Source organism: Falco cherrug, chromosome 5, assembly GCF_023634085.1.
Source record: "Falco cherrug isolate bFalChe1 chromosome 5, bFalChe1.pri, whole genome shotgun sequence".
Lineage (NCBI taxonomy): Eukaryota > Metazoa > Chordata > Aves > Falconiformes > Falconidae > Falco > Falco cherrug.
In genome coordinates, this window is record NC_073701.1 from 14,183,847 (window position 1) to 14,198,321 (window position 14,475).

Here is a 14,475-nt window from a genome sequence, read left to right on the forward strand (position 1 = left end):
CAGGAATTTTCAGGCAGATGATAGTTTGTGCATTTCCTGACTTTATAGAAAATACACCTTTTCTACATGAACTAGTGTAATAGCTAGCACTGAGCTCAGTTTTCTTTTCAGTCATCTCTTCAGCTGCTAAGACACTCTGGTTTTCAGAAACTAGTCCAAATGTATGTGTTTGGCTAGGGCTGCAATGAGGTAGTAGTACGGTGTGTTCAGTTGCAGTTAAAGCACCTGCTGGCTGAAGTGATTCAATCGTTTATTTATGTTTGTGAGAACTGAAGTTTGGTGAAGTGTAAAGTCAGAACAACGAAAAGAGGAGTTTTTTGCATGACCTTATGCTACACTGCACATATGGCCTTGGCCTTGCTTGTGCTCTAACTTGCCATCCTGTAAGCCTATGCTGTGGTGCCTTCTTGCCCAGGTCTAAGAGTCTGGAGCTGGTGTTATGCCAGTGCTTTTGCCAGAACAGGTGCAGTGTTAGTAAGTCATTTTGGGAAGCTCAAAGTTCAGAGGCAGACAGTAACAGCTGAGAGGGTACCTTTCTTTAAACAGCCGTTTAGTTTTACTTCAGTCCTTGGTCACAGCAGCATATGAAGAAGTTTCTGGCATTGTACCCCTGCAAACAAATACGGGTCTCAGTTGAGAGATGATAAGTAAGCCTGATTATGGCTTAAAAAGCTCTGGTCTCATGCTTCTTAATTGCCATCTCCCAACTAAGATGGGTTTTTTATAATACTCAGATAAACATACATGGCAACTGACTAGGAGGTTTGCGGAGGCTGAGCAGGGGGGCACAGGCACTGAATGAATCTATGGCATCAGTGCAGCTTTTCCCCAGCTCATATCCACATCATTTACAGGTATATCATTCATACTGAGATACTTGCATTTTTAATATCACTTGCCATATTGAGAGTGCCCATGATGTGTCTTTATATTGTATTTATTTAACTATTATCACTGTGTTTTTGTAACCTCTGGTATATCCACAGGATGTGGTGTAGTGGAATCAATGATCCAAACGTTTGTGAATTTTTGTGTTCACATAGAATATAGCATTTTTATGTTTTCACTTTGACTATTTAGATACATATTGTAATAGCTTCACAGTTACTAGTCTGCTTTGTAAGTGTTGGTTTGAAATACTGTACTTCGACTAGACTGGAGTTTGAAAATCAGAAGACACGACTAAACTTTCAGCTGGAATATAATCGTGAACATCTACAAAAATTAACAAACGTAGTCAACAAGTTGAGAGAGAGCATTCATAAAGATGAAGCTGCAATTATTGGGCTACAGAAGGTAACTGTGATATATACATATATATATATGGGACTGAGAGGGAAGAATGCACTGAATTAAAATTTTGAATAAACTTAGTTGATGCTGTTGAGTAATTCTTCTAGGGCTTAATTCAGTGCTGACTTTGTAAATGTTAGAAAAATGGAGTTGCATATTTTCACACTAACTTTGGAATAACCTATCATATTAGGATGCTTACTAAAAATTTAAATTGGGATTACTGTATGTACGGTGTTGTGTTCAGCTTATGACAAGGCAGCATATGACTACAGATAAAACTAGTAGCATGTGGTTGAGATTCATTAGAAAGTTTTATGAGTAATAGCATACAACTCCTGGTACTTTGCATCTTTAAGGTGCTTCACAGCTACTAATAGACTTTAAATAATTCTATGAAAACTAATTATGATTTTTAGTTGAAATAATATGAATGGGTTCTTCCTTCATAGTGTTATCTATTCATAACTAGCTTTTTTATTACGTTAATGTTGCTTGTTAAATAAACTATGCTTATGGTGGAAAGTGAAGGAGAGAAGATGTATAATAGTGCTTTAAATAAAAAACAAAAGTGAAATGTAGAACTGCCCTGGAGTAGGCAGAAAAAAACATTTGCATCATTTGAACTCTGTGTTTTAACATTAGAAAACATACATTCCTGATACTGAGGAAAAAACAATAGATGTTTAGTCAGACATGGTTTCATGCATGTCTGACTTCATGCCTGTATGGATAATTCTTCTGAAATACAACTTCGAGCAAAATCAGATATTTTTGTCCTGGAGAAGGATTGATTGTTTTAAATTCTGAAGATTATTTGGATACTGCAACAACAGTAGGCCTTAATTGGGTTGCCATAATACTAGGCTCTTAAGGACCATGTCTTCATGCATGTAGTGTTAGGTTTACTATATTCTGGCACCTGATATCTAGTGATTTAGCAGTGGTATGGGTTCTGTAAGGGAAGACTCCTCAAGAGTATCTCCACAGATTCTTTACTCTCTGCAGAGTACCTCAGGATTTACCTTTAATGAACATTACTTTCAAAAGGATTTCAAGTTACCTGAGGTGTTGCTAAATATGTTGTAGATGTACAGCAGATGGGATCCTTCTTGGAGGGCTAGGGGAACAACTGAGGAATAGGGAGTAGCCTACAGATCTTAGGTGTCCTAGGATCCCTGCCTTGTTTGGTGGCTTTATAGTTTAGTCCGGTACAGTCACAAATCCAGAGCTGGCTGTACATATGTGTACGAAATGTCTGGATCTTCCTATGTGTAAGACGGGTTGTTTTCCCAGTGCCTTTCAGATTTTGTGCTGTAACACATTTGGATGTATTAAAGCAGGTTTAAACTTTAACTCTTTCTATAATAAAGGCTCTATATCAAGGTTTACCATGAAAGGTTACAAATGTAAATATTTCTATGCAGGATGAAGAAAAGCTGCTAGAAAAAGTGAATGAAATTGTGGAGGAGCAGCAACATCTTAAGGATAGATTAAGTGCTCATAAATCTAAGGTTATAAAAACCCAAAATGAAGTTGAAGACTTTAGAAAGACATTGTTAACTCTTAATAGGTAATTACTAATTGTACTGCTGGGAAGACAATTAACGTGATAATATTTAGAAGTAGTTTAGTGATCAGATGTTTGAATTTCTCTTGTTTTGCTTTCCTGTGAAAGATTAATTAGAGAAATGGTAATTTGCACTTACAGTATGCATTAGTCAAAAAGTATTTCTAATGCAGTAAGTGGTTCCCAAAAGTAGCGTGAACAAGATTATTTCATGAGAGCCATCTCATAATAAGATGGTGTTATTCTGTATGGTTTATCTACCTAGTTTTGGGTCATCTTGTGATATCTGATAAGTATGTATTGGCTTGCAACTTGATGGGGGGGCCTATTAAGTTTGCTGGTAGTTTCATGTTTTTGAGTTGCACAGTTGATTCCAATAATAAGAATTCTTATTCTTTTTTTCTGATTTCAATGTTCTCCTTTCTTCCAGGCCTTTTGAGTGGTGAATATCTTAAATTAATATTAGGACACTACTTTGTCCTTCCTGTTCTCTTTGGAGACAGTTTATGCTTCAGTTTTCTTATGCTTGCTTGTTATTGATATGTTTAGTGTCTCTTAATCAGGCATCTTCTTTATGTTTAAAAAACGCGACATGTTGGCACAGTATGGCTAGGGGAAGTTGTGGAATTTTATATAAATTAGTTTATATATATAACTAATTTATATAAACACATTTTATAATGTGGAATTTTAACAGTATAAGACTGTTATGTGTCTGCCTTATTTAGCAACTTGATGCTATCAAAGGAATTAGTTGCAAAGAATGAAGGCGTATTTCAAGAAGAGTAACGGTAAAAGATACTTGGTTAAACTTTAAAAGGATCAAATCTCCATACATGTTCAGCAGAGCTGAACAGAATGTAGTAGCAGTTAGGAAAGGTGGATGTACATACTGTAGTGTGAACTTGGCAACATTCTGAAACTATATCTGCACTGCTAGCATTTACCTTGCGATAGAATTAAGAGTTAAGCACGCAAGCTCGCTCTCTGCTATTCTGTATTAAAATGGTGTGTGGTTCTCGGCTCCCTCTTGAGTAATTTGGGAGAATTAAGGGGTGGAAGAAGTTAAGTACCACCTTCCTTTATGTTTGATGGGGATTGTAGAGGAAAAAACCCTCTTTGTTCTTGGTAACTTTTTCATGCTGTATGACTGTAGATGTTACTGGCAGTGATGCTTCTGCTCTTCAGGTTTTTTTGTGCCTTTTGTGTATGTAGGGAAACTACAAAATTACAAAAGGAAGCTACAGCTATAGAAACCTCCCTGGAAGAGAAAAGATTAAGACAACATAATATGCTTCTTGAATGCAAGGTGCAGGACTTGAAAATAAAGCTCCTGTCTGGATCACTGGATGACATCAGTGAAGTAGAGGTACTTTAAATGTTTATAGAAGATGGATATCACGGAGGAGCAATTGTTCAGAAATTCTTGAATTTAAAAATACTTGGTTTTCCTTACAGGACTGTTTGTCTTGCCTAGTAATGTTAAAATAAATAAAACATTTTAATGTGATTGGGCCTCGTCCATTTAAGAGAAGGATTTTTTGTTTACTTTCATAGACAAATATTGTTTGCAAGTATTTTTCCTTGTGATTGAAATGTATTCCAGTGAAATAATGTAAAATTCTTGTGGTATAAGAAAACTGGTATGAAGGAATATTCTACATACAGATATGTCAGAGGACACACAGGGGCCAGTGCAGAAATGTAAATAAATATGGTGTGTATATGGATTGAGATAATATTTGGTTAATCATTGATAATACAAATTCTGTCTAAAATCTAAAACCATGAAGAGGCTAAAATAGATATACACCTGCTGTCAGAGGGTTGACCCTCATTAGTTTTCTGTCATCCCTCTTTCTGCAGCATATCTTTTGTGAGGAGAAATTAACTTTCTCCACTGCTACAAAAGAAAAGAGCTATGGTTTTGAAGGACTTGTAATGTAAATCTTTCCAATCTGTATATATACAGTATGCACATTGTTCTAAATATATTACAAATAAACTACTGCTGTTTTCCTCTTTGCTTCAAACTGAAATTAACAGATGTTTTCATCTTCATTTAAGCAGTGCATTTTTTAATTAGACTTTAAATAGAACTTCACTAAATGTTAACTCCATTTTGGTTAGGGGAGGAGCTATGGAATAAGTTTACTTCACTTCATGCCGTGTTACCACTGTCTCCTCATTTTATATCCTTTTGCTGTATTGTTTTAACAGTTTTAAGTTTACTGTCATTTCTGAACCAGAATATCCTTCATATTTATAGCTAGGAACTGAAACGGAAGACACTCGGACTACATCAGGTATCTTTGAAAGGGAAGAGGCAATTCAGATAGACTACAGCAGCCTAGCAGAAGACCTGAAGGTATTTTTTGTTTGTTTGTTTGAAATTATTAGAGAATGAGTTTTTTATTTTTATTTAAAATCTTATTTGTTGAAAATATTTATTCTTCACCCTCGTCTTGAAATGAAACTTATTAAAAATACTGTTAAGCAAGTGTGTACGTGTGGTTTGGTTTTGCAATCATATATAGCACTAACGGGTTCTGGATAGGTCAATTTCCCATATAACTTAAGTTCAATTTAAAGCTTGCCTAAACCGTAAAAATAGAATGATGAAATAGTAAATACAGCTCTGACTTTTCCTTCGTCCTTTATCTTCTGCCTTTAAGTTCCAACACTATATGTTATGACTCAAAACTCTTGAAACCAGTTACTGGCTACCAGGGAGACTGTACCGCTTTCTGTAGTATTTCAGAAACTGAGACTTACCGTACTTCCCTCTGTAACAGTCTGTTAGGTCATGTTTTCTTAGTACTTTTTTGTAGTAATTTTTTTCCTCTTTAATCATAAGGAAAATAATTAAATGTCAGAGGCTAGGTGCAAAGCAAGGTACGAATCAGTCATAACATGTCTTGAAGAATTCATCAAGAACCTGTCTTCAAAGGTTTTCCTTACAAATCAAGTAGTGAAGCCAGCCAGTCCCCCTCCTGTGTTGCATTTTAACCCAGACTTCTAGACTGAAGGCAATTTGTTTGTTTTCTAGGGGTCTTGTGGAAGAATATCTTAGGACCTAGTAAATTTATTCTGAGAGCTAAGACTGGGTGGGGTTTTGTGTTTTGCTGTGTCTCCAGTTAAAGCTATTAGATGAGTGGGGTACTTCTTCCAGAAACCGTAAGAGTCTGTCATACATGTTGAAATGTCCTGGCCTAAAAGCAAGTTTTATTGCTTTAGTAATTTTATTTTTTTTCTTTAGGACCTAGATTCTGATAAAGATATAGAGGATCATCTGATCCAGATGCAGCAGGAAATAAAATCTAAAGAGAATACTTTAATGAAGACAGCTGCTCCAAACCTGAGAGCAGTAGAGAAATTGCAGATGGCTCGGGAAAAGTTCCAAGAATCAGTAGATGGTAACACTGAGGTTTTCATATTAATCTCTTCTGTGACTTTGACACTTTTCACCTTAATTGCAATTCCTCTTTCTGGGGTTGGTCCTGCTGGCTTTGCTGCTTTCAGATATTAAGGCATTTTTTGTACTCGCGTATTTATCTTCAGTTGTCTTCTTAATTATATGTAAGCACTTCTATTAACACATACTTTGCTGTAGGGTATTGAAATACAGTTTGAATGATTGGAAGGATACTTCGTGGCCAAATGACACTATAAAGTATTTTTACTTTCTAAAAATTACTGACTATAATCATAAAATATTTTTTTCTTAAATAATTGAAATAACATACATATGTTGTCCAGAACTCAGTCACGAGCATTACTGCAAAATTATTGGTGTCCTCAAAGAGCATTGCAGACACCAACAGTGTATTAAGCAAACCAAGGAGTTCTGAAGCTGTAACATATAAAAACTGGTGCTGCTTAAGGCTGTCCAGCTTACAGAAGGAATTAGGAGAGGTATTTTGTTCATTGCTCCAGATGAACGTGGCATAGGGCAAATCTGAATACATCCTAGTTTTTCAGGTTTTGGGGCCTCCATTTGAAATCTGGAAGGAAATTCATAATACTGGTATGCTCCTTGTATGTGCATTAGAACCTTTTCATGCAATAAATATTTTCCTTTGTTTGTTATGGTACACAATATATATTTTTTTCTGTGTATTTGCTTAGAGGCTTATGAAGGGGTAATTTTAAGTAATTTTTTTAATAGCTTTTGAGACCAGCAAAAAGGAGGCCAGAATATACAAGCAAGAATTTGAACTGGTGAAGAAAAAAAGATACGAGCTTTTCAACCAGTGCTTTGAGCATGCCTCCTTAGCTATTGATCAGATCTACAAGAAACTTTGCAGAAACAGTAGTGCCCAGGTGCGTCATGTTCTTAGGTGCTCAACTTAAAAGGTCTACTGGATGCTTTATCTAGAATAAGAGAACTTACTAATACTTGTGTGTTTCCAAAGACAGCTTCAGTCCTGAAGAAGAAAATCACACAATAATGAAGACTTTGGAATGTTAGGGTTAGGAGGAATAGGTATATAATATGTCAAGCGTGCTTTGGCACATTATATACCTTAGACAGAGAAATGTGGTCTACAGTGTTAACAAAATTGGGAACTACTTAGTTTGTGTTTAGCAGACCTGAAATTATCATGACACAAATGTGAAATACATTCAGGTACTTCAATTTAAAAATAACATTGGTTTACAGACCTGGTGATACCAATAATAAGTAGTTAAAAACACTTAATCATTAGTATAAATAAAACTAAAAATCATAAATCACTATTTCAATGCTAGTGTTTATATGAGGTTTTGAAGCTTCTTATACCCCACTTAAATAAACACTTTAATAGGACAGACTCAATATGTTTGCAACTTTTAAGAAACCTGTAGAAAAACTCTCACAATTGTCTTAATCTTCGCTAGTGTTCCAGTATTAACGCCAAAAGTAAAGAGGAAACTTCCAAATGCTTTGGTTACATCAAATTCTGTAGATGGTTGAATGTTTAAAAGGCTCAGGCTTGAACTCTTGTCTGTCTTAAACTTCAGAGTTTGTGTTTTCCCTGAGTCAGATACTCAGTAAATACTTAAAAAAAATCAAAAAATATCTTCAAATAATAAAGTAGAAATATTTTTACAAATATAAATAATAACGCATTTCTTCATGATTACTGGGCATATACCTTCTTCCCTAGGCTAAATATCAGGAAGGTCTTGAATTTGAATCCCTCTGTAGCAACCAGTATTTTCCAGGGTCATTGCTGGAAGTAGTTAGTTGGGTGCTGTCTTTCTGTGGCCTGTGATGCTCTGCCTTGATTTGTAACCTGTGGTCAAGAGATTATCCTGTGATCAGCTGAGAAGCTAAAACTGCCTGCTAGTTACTAACATAGCAGCTAAAGGAAGCTGGTCCAATTGCACTGAAGGGAAGTGCTTGCTCTGTGTGGTGATTGTTCTGGTCAGCTAAGGGAAAGGGTTAGCTCTGAGGTTTGCCATCAGAGGAAGTGGCCTAAGGTGCAGCTTGGACAGCTGCCTTTTAAGCAACCTTAACAATTTGTAACATGAAAAAATCTTAATTTTTCTTAATATATTAATAATACTTTACTATCTAGTCAAGGAAAGAGAAGCTTTGGTAGATCGAGTTAGTTTAACTTCCAGACGTAGACTCAGAACATTTGTGCACTGAATGTATGGCTCACTAAAAGTTATTTCATCAGCACATTGTGTATTACAGTACTTTAAAAGAAACTACTGCTTAAGAAATTGCACAGACACAGATTCATTATTCACCACCAGTTCTCTTTCATTCCTCTTCTGTGGAGAAAGGAATGTCATTCCTTTCATATCTTGAAATGCAAGGAATTGATGTACCCTAGTAAGCCACAGTGTCCATACATATTCCTTTTGCATAGATACATGCAGTGGCATAGAAGTCAAGTATCTCACAATGCAACTCTCACATGGTTACAGCCTGAAGAACATTGTAGTAACAATGACAGGCATTCTCGGCAGAGAAAAGGAAGAAAATATGCATCCTTCCCACAAAACAAAGATGCTGCAGGTGCTATTACTTCCAGGACTATGTACCGCAGAAATTATTTTAAATCAAATTAAAAGTTATGTTTCATTTTCTTTTTCTTCCACTGTGTCTGTGATCTGAGAGGAGTCATTTGAAATGAGTGTCAACTAAGGAAGTTTTTGTCTGTATCCGCTTGGGTAGAGGGGAAGAGACTGCATTGTTTTATTGTCTCTTCAATGGAGAAAAATAAACCATGTACCAATTAGCTTATCAATCATGCTTTTTAATGATTTGGTAAAATGGACATGCCTTTAAAATACACTTTTTACATTTTGGACCTGGGAAGCAGGATATAAAATATAGAGAAAGGCTACCTATATTAAAATCTTTATCCAGCCCAAAGCTAGGTTTTGTAAAACTAACCTTTCACAAAAAAGTGTAATTTTGAAGTATATTTACTTCTGAACAAAAAAGAAAACTGCTTTTGAAGTCTAAAACTCTAATAATAAAAAATAGAGCACTTACATAAAAGGTGATAAAATCAAGTTTATTCAGTAATTGAAAGTTTGTAAATAACAAATATGTAGAGCCATTTCCCAAATGGTTTTGTTAACTAGCCTCCTGGCTCATGATTCATTAAGGCATATTCACTGGGAAATTTTATAGTGCTACTCTTTGGTATAGATGAACAGGTGTTTCCTACAAGTGAAGCCACCTTACCAGCTTCAACACTAGCTCAGTCACTATTTAAGCCTGTCCATCTTAATAATTTTATAAATGTCACTATTAATAATGAAATTTATGCATTTCCAGGCATTCCTTAGTCCTGAAAATCCTGAGGAGCCTTATCTGGAAGGCATTGGCTTTAACTGTGTGGTCCCAGGAAAACGCTTTATGCCAATGGACAGTTTGTCAGGAGGTGAAAAATCTGTGGCAGCTCTGGCTCTTGTGTTTGCTATACACAGGTAAAAGAAATATTATGGTATTACCCAAGTATGTGGCTGAGTAAGCGGCAGGAAGATTGATAGTGATAAACTTAAAAAAATATTTTAAACACATTTGTAATACTCTATTCGAGCATTACTGGAGTCCTTATTCTTTACCTGTCATTACTATTTATCAAAATTTTATGATGGAGTAAGTGAATCTCTAAAGTAATCAGAATGTTTATTAACATTTTTGCATCTAAATGCGAAACACTGTTTTGTCTTCTACAGTTTTCGGCCAGCACCTTTTTTTGTTTTAGATGAGATAGATGCTGCCCTGGATAACGCAAACATTGATAAAGTAAGTTGGTCCCTTTCACCTTATCCTTTTATCAAGAATATAGTATCTTTTGTAGAAGGACCACTACTCTTCATTACAGGCTGTTTGGCTAAAGAGATTGATTACACTATCTTAACCTGTTCTAAAATATATATTTGGTTTAGGGCTGAAATAATGGTTGTATGAGATCTTAGACTGGGGCTAGGTTTAAATTGATAGAAATCTAACTGGGTTTTAATCAGTCCCCAAACTGTGAAGCTGAGAAAAATAGGTCAGGAGTGTGAAAGCATGCTGCATGACCACGTGGTACAGTCTGACACGAAGGTCACTTGTGAGTTGCTGGTTTGGTTGGACTGTTTAAAGCCTTTTGAGTTCCCTTACTTCTAAGTAGAAAGGAGTGTCATGTCGAAGTAGAGTCATTCTATCACTGGAGTATTTATTTTTAGCTTGCCTACTAAATATTTTTAAGTTAATACCAATTAAGGGCTATCACTCCTGTCATTCTAGTCACATGAATTCTTTATTAAAGTAACTTCCTGTTCTCTCAGTTTCTCTTTCCTGTTTTGGTAACAATCATTCACTGTAACAAAAACTTATGATAGAATATAAACAGTAAAGATTGCCAGCTGTAGACTTGAGCCTCTGGGAGGATACAAGGAGATTGTATGTAGGAGAAGAATCAAAAGGATCTCTGCAGGTGCCTGGGTTTTCTTCTGTGGAAACATTCCTTTCCATGTAAAGATCAAGCTGTAATTCTCATTGCATTAATAGTATTGTCAGTCTTGGTGGAGCCTAACAAACAAAAACAGTTTTATAAACGCCAAACTTCTCTCCCACCCCCCTTTCCTAAAGGAGTTAACTGTGATGTGCCAAGTACAGCAGAGTTTGCTTGGAGGATACCTCTATAGTAGACAGCTGGGGAAGCTCCACTACTTGTGCCTGCCAGATAGAATTCAGCCTCGGAGGTTACTGACTCAGCGTAGCATTGTGAGAAGTGTTTTCCTGAACCCGAGTTCCTTAAACATTCCTTGGGCTACAAGTCCATGAGGGATGCTCATTATCCAGTACTTCTGAGCAGATGATGATGCCCTGAGTTTGCTTTAACTCAGTCCAGTGTGTTTCAGCAACACCAGATTAGATGTAATGGGACTGTAATGGAAATAACTAAGCAGGCTTTAGGGTTTGGCTCTCGATGACATGATCAGAAACAAGATTACGCATCAGATCACAGAACACTTCTGTGATCTAAGCTTTTTAGCAGGGTACACTTCTAGTTATTAATCTTTCACTTGGGACCACTGTGAGTTGACATATAACAGCTGAAGATCACGTATTCTGGTTAAATACTAACTTCCAGAAAACACTGGTAAATCTGGAGACAAATGTATCGTGGCTGATGACTTAGTTAGGCAGGCTGCCTCCACATTTTCCTTTACTGTCTGTCTTGTTTGCTATTACTGTTTCATGCTGAATTTCACATTTTGCCTTTTATCAAAGCGGCACTATATCAGATGATTAGTACTTCCTATCTCTGCAGACTTCTGTGGTCTTTTGGATACGAGTGTAGAATTCTCCATGGTTCTGTCTGGAGCTGGGCAGGGGTCCCAGGTCATGCCTAAAAAAGTTGCCAGTTACATGGATAAACTAGCCATCCAGATAAGTTCCTGTTGCAGTTATGGATGCAGCAGTTGCCGATTACGTACACATTCCATGAAGTTCATGATTTCTAGTATATTACCAACTTTCCATAGAGACTACAAATGATGCATTAACACAGCTAATGAGACACACTAATGAGGCATTTGGCTGCAGTTTGCCTTTCTGAATAGGCTTGTTCTGACATATCTGGTGAAAGAGATGGCCACTTCAAGAATGCACCATTCTTCCAAACGCTACAAAGAATAGCTGATTTTTCCTTTATGCAACTAGATTTCTAAATTCAAACGTATTTGAAATCTGGTTTACTTTTCTTCAGTTAAAAATCACGTTCATAGCCCACAAAAGGCTGTCATTAACAGTTGTTGCCACATGGTTCCCAGGCTTATAACCTTCAATTGGTAGTATTTTTACAGTTCGAAGGTACCATATTTCATTTGACTCATCAGCAACAGTAATATATGTTTTGAAGATGTATAGTCAAGAAAGTAAAGGACAGTAATGCAGAAAGCTTAAGTATATTAGACCAGAACTTATAGTCTATTTATAAAAATACCATCCATAAATACCAATTTATAGCCAGAGAGCTATTAAACTTAGGTTAGATTACACATTAGGGGCTAACCCTGAAATGTCCTTAGTGCGGTCTACGTTAATCCTTTAGTTGAATCCTTGGGGCACATCTAACCTGACTGGGAAGTTATGCTGAGCTTCCTGCTTTGAACTTGAGCTGGGATTCTACCTGTTTTTTAACCTCCATGGCTGGAGGTGCCCATCTCCAGTAAGGCAGGAGGATACTGGCTGCAGAGCCCCTGTCCAGAACGTCCTGTTTGGCTTACTGCCCTTGTGCAGTCTTTTTCCTGCCTGCTGCTCCCCTGACAAGATGCAGTGTGGAGGAGTTGGGGCAGGATGACAGAAAGGGGCTGCTTTTCATGTTAGCAATATGAAGGAGGCAACCTGTGGTACAGGCTGTAACGTATAATGTGCCTGGAGAGCAGCTGCCCATGTAATGCAGGAAAAGGGTGACGAAATGGTAGTTTCCTAGAAAATTCCTTTCATTGGCTTCAACATCTATCTCGGTATAGTTACAAGGAAAGTTAGATTATTTAAGCATGTGTGGAAAGTGTCTTCAGTTGCAGAATGACCAAAAGCAAAATTGCAGTGATCTGCAAGTACAATTAACCTAATGTTTCCTTGCTTCTGGGCTCTTTCGTGTATCTTTCTGTATCTGTAAAATGCAGTTGTTGCTGGAAAGCACCGAAACCTTCAGACAGAGGAATTAAATATTGCAAGTGAGCAAAAATGATATATGGAAAACTTTATGTTGCTAGTACTCACTGGTGTCCAGGTTTTATGCTTAGAACCAAGTCGTCATCTTTGCATTCTTTCCATTTAAGTATTTACTAAAGCAGATCTCAAATAATTTACTTGTAATTACACTGTAAAATGAACGTGAATTCTGTAACTCACTAAAGGCAGTTCTTCCACTAAAAAAAATAACTTACCTATCACATGGATATAACTGTGCAGACAAAAGTCTAATTAAAAAGGTGCTGGGTTTCCTTTATTCAGCAGTTGATTTATATTGTGGAACACTGATTTATTTAGTTGCCAATTTGTATTTGTACCTTTATTTTACAGATCATTGAAAAAATGCTGCTGTCTGCATAAGAATTGATAATTGTAGTATACAGCCAGTAACAACCTTTTCACACTTATTTTCCTTGTTCAGGAATTTCCACCTTCCTTTGTAGTTATATTAAGTAAAATATTTTTCATTGGCACTGGCCCTTTTCTGTAACTTTATTAATTGGAGTGAATGATTTATTTTCATACACCTTTTCAAAAAGCAGCAAATCTGAGGGGTTTTCTTAAGAACATATAAAGTATCTGTCTTAATAACATTTATTTCTCCTTTATCCTGCTTATTTCAGAACTGAATTACTGGGTTCTGCAGCTACCCTAGTTAGTTCTTTCCTGATCATTCCCTAACTATAGCATGGTTTAAGTCTGCCAGAACTGACTGACTGAAATATTTGGCTTCTTTCCAAAGGTATCAAGTTTCATAAGAGAACAGGCACATCAGCAGTTCCAAATGATAGTTATTTCTCTAAAGGAAGAGTTTTATTCCAAAGCAGATGCATTGATTGGAGTATGTCCAGAGGTAACAATTATTACCAAATTTTATTAAATAACAGACACTGGGTTTTGCCGAAGTACTGATTTACACCTTAAGTGTTACTGCAGTGAATTGTATATAATTGTGTTGCTGGATTTGAACTTTGTGTTCAGAAGTAAGTGCAGATACTGGCTCACTGAAAAGATCATTTTTGTAACTTAGGCTCATTATTGTATCTCATAAACATTTATGAAATGCTTATTTCAGTTAACAGAAATGTTTTAAATTGTGTGATCCTTCTTCTCAGTATGATGAAGTTATGTTCAGTCAAGTGCTGACTTTGGATCTTACCGAGTACCCAGACGTTGATGACCAGGATGGATCAGAGAAGCACAGTCGCAGTTCTGTTTCAGAATAAAGCGTGGATGATTTCGGGGCCAGGTGACAACAGCAAGAACCATGTTTACAGCTTACTGTGACAAATCTGCGTTTGAATGTGGCTACTAGAGGTTGATATTGAAATGTTTACCTTTCAAATGAAGCAGTTTCTAAAATACTGATGGAAGCAACTGTTATTCATTGATACAGTTCTGTTAACAA

The 14,475-nt window shown here is 36.4% G+C and overlaps 1 protein-coding gene across 2 annotated transcripts in view; it reads left to right on the forward strand.

The window, feature by feature from the left end:
• Window positions 1-14,370, forward strand: part of SMC1B (structural maintenance of chromosomes 1B) — a 34,622-nt gene extending 20,252 nt beyond the window's left edge. Inside the window, exons 16-25 of one of the 2 annotated variants that reach the window (XM_005439258.3) lie at window positions 1,155-1,296; window positions 2,721-2,866; window positions 4,079-4,232; window positions 5,133-5,231; window positions 6,123-6,279; window positions 7,032-7,186; window positions 9,648-9,799; window positions 10,052-10,121; window positions 13,810-13,920; window positions 14,183-14,370. In XM_005439258.3, coding sequence (XP_005439315.2) covers window positions 1,155-1,296; window positions 2,721-2,866; window positions 4,079-4,232; window positions 5,133-5,231; window positions 6,123-6,279; window positions 7,032-7,186; window positions 9,648-9,799; window positions 10,052-10,121; window positions 13,810-13,920; window positions 14,183-14,293 — 1,297 coding nt within the window. In that variant the 3' untranslated portion in view covers window positions 14,294-14,370. The remainder of the gene's footprint in view (window positions 1-1,154; window positions 1,297-2,720; window positions 2,867-4,078; window positions 4,233-5,132; window positions 5,232-6,122; window positions 6,280-7,031; window positions 7,187-9,647; window positions 9,800-10,051; window positions 10,122-13,809; window positions 13,921-14,182) is intronic. The other variant, XM_027805557.2, reaches the window with a different exon arrangement.
• The last annotated feature ends 105 nt before the right edge of the window (window positions 14,371-14,475 follow it).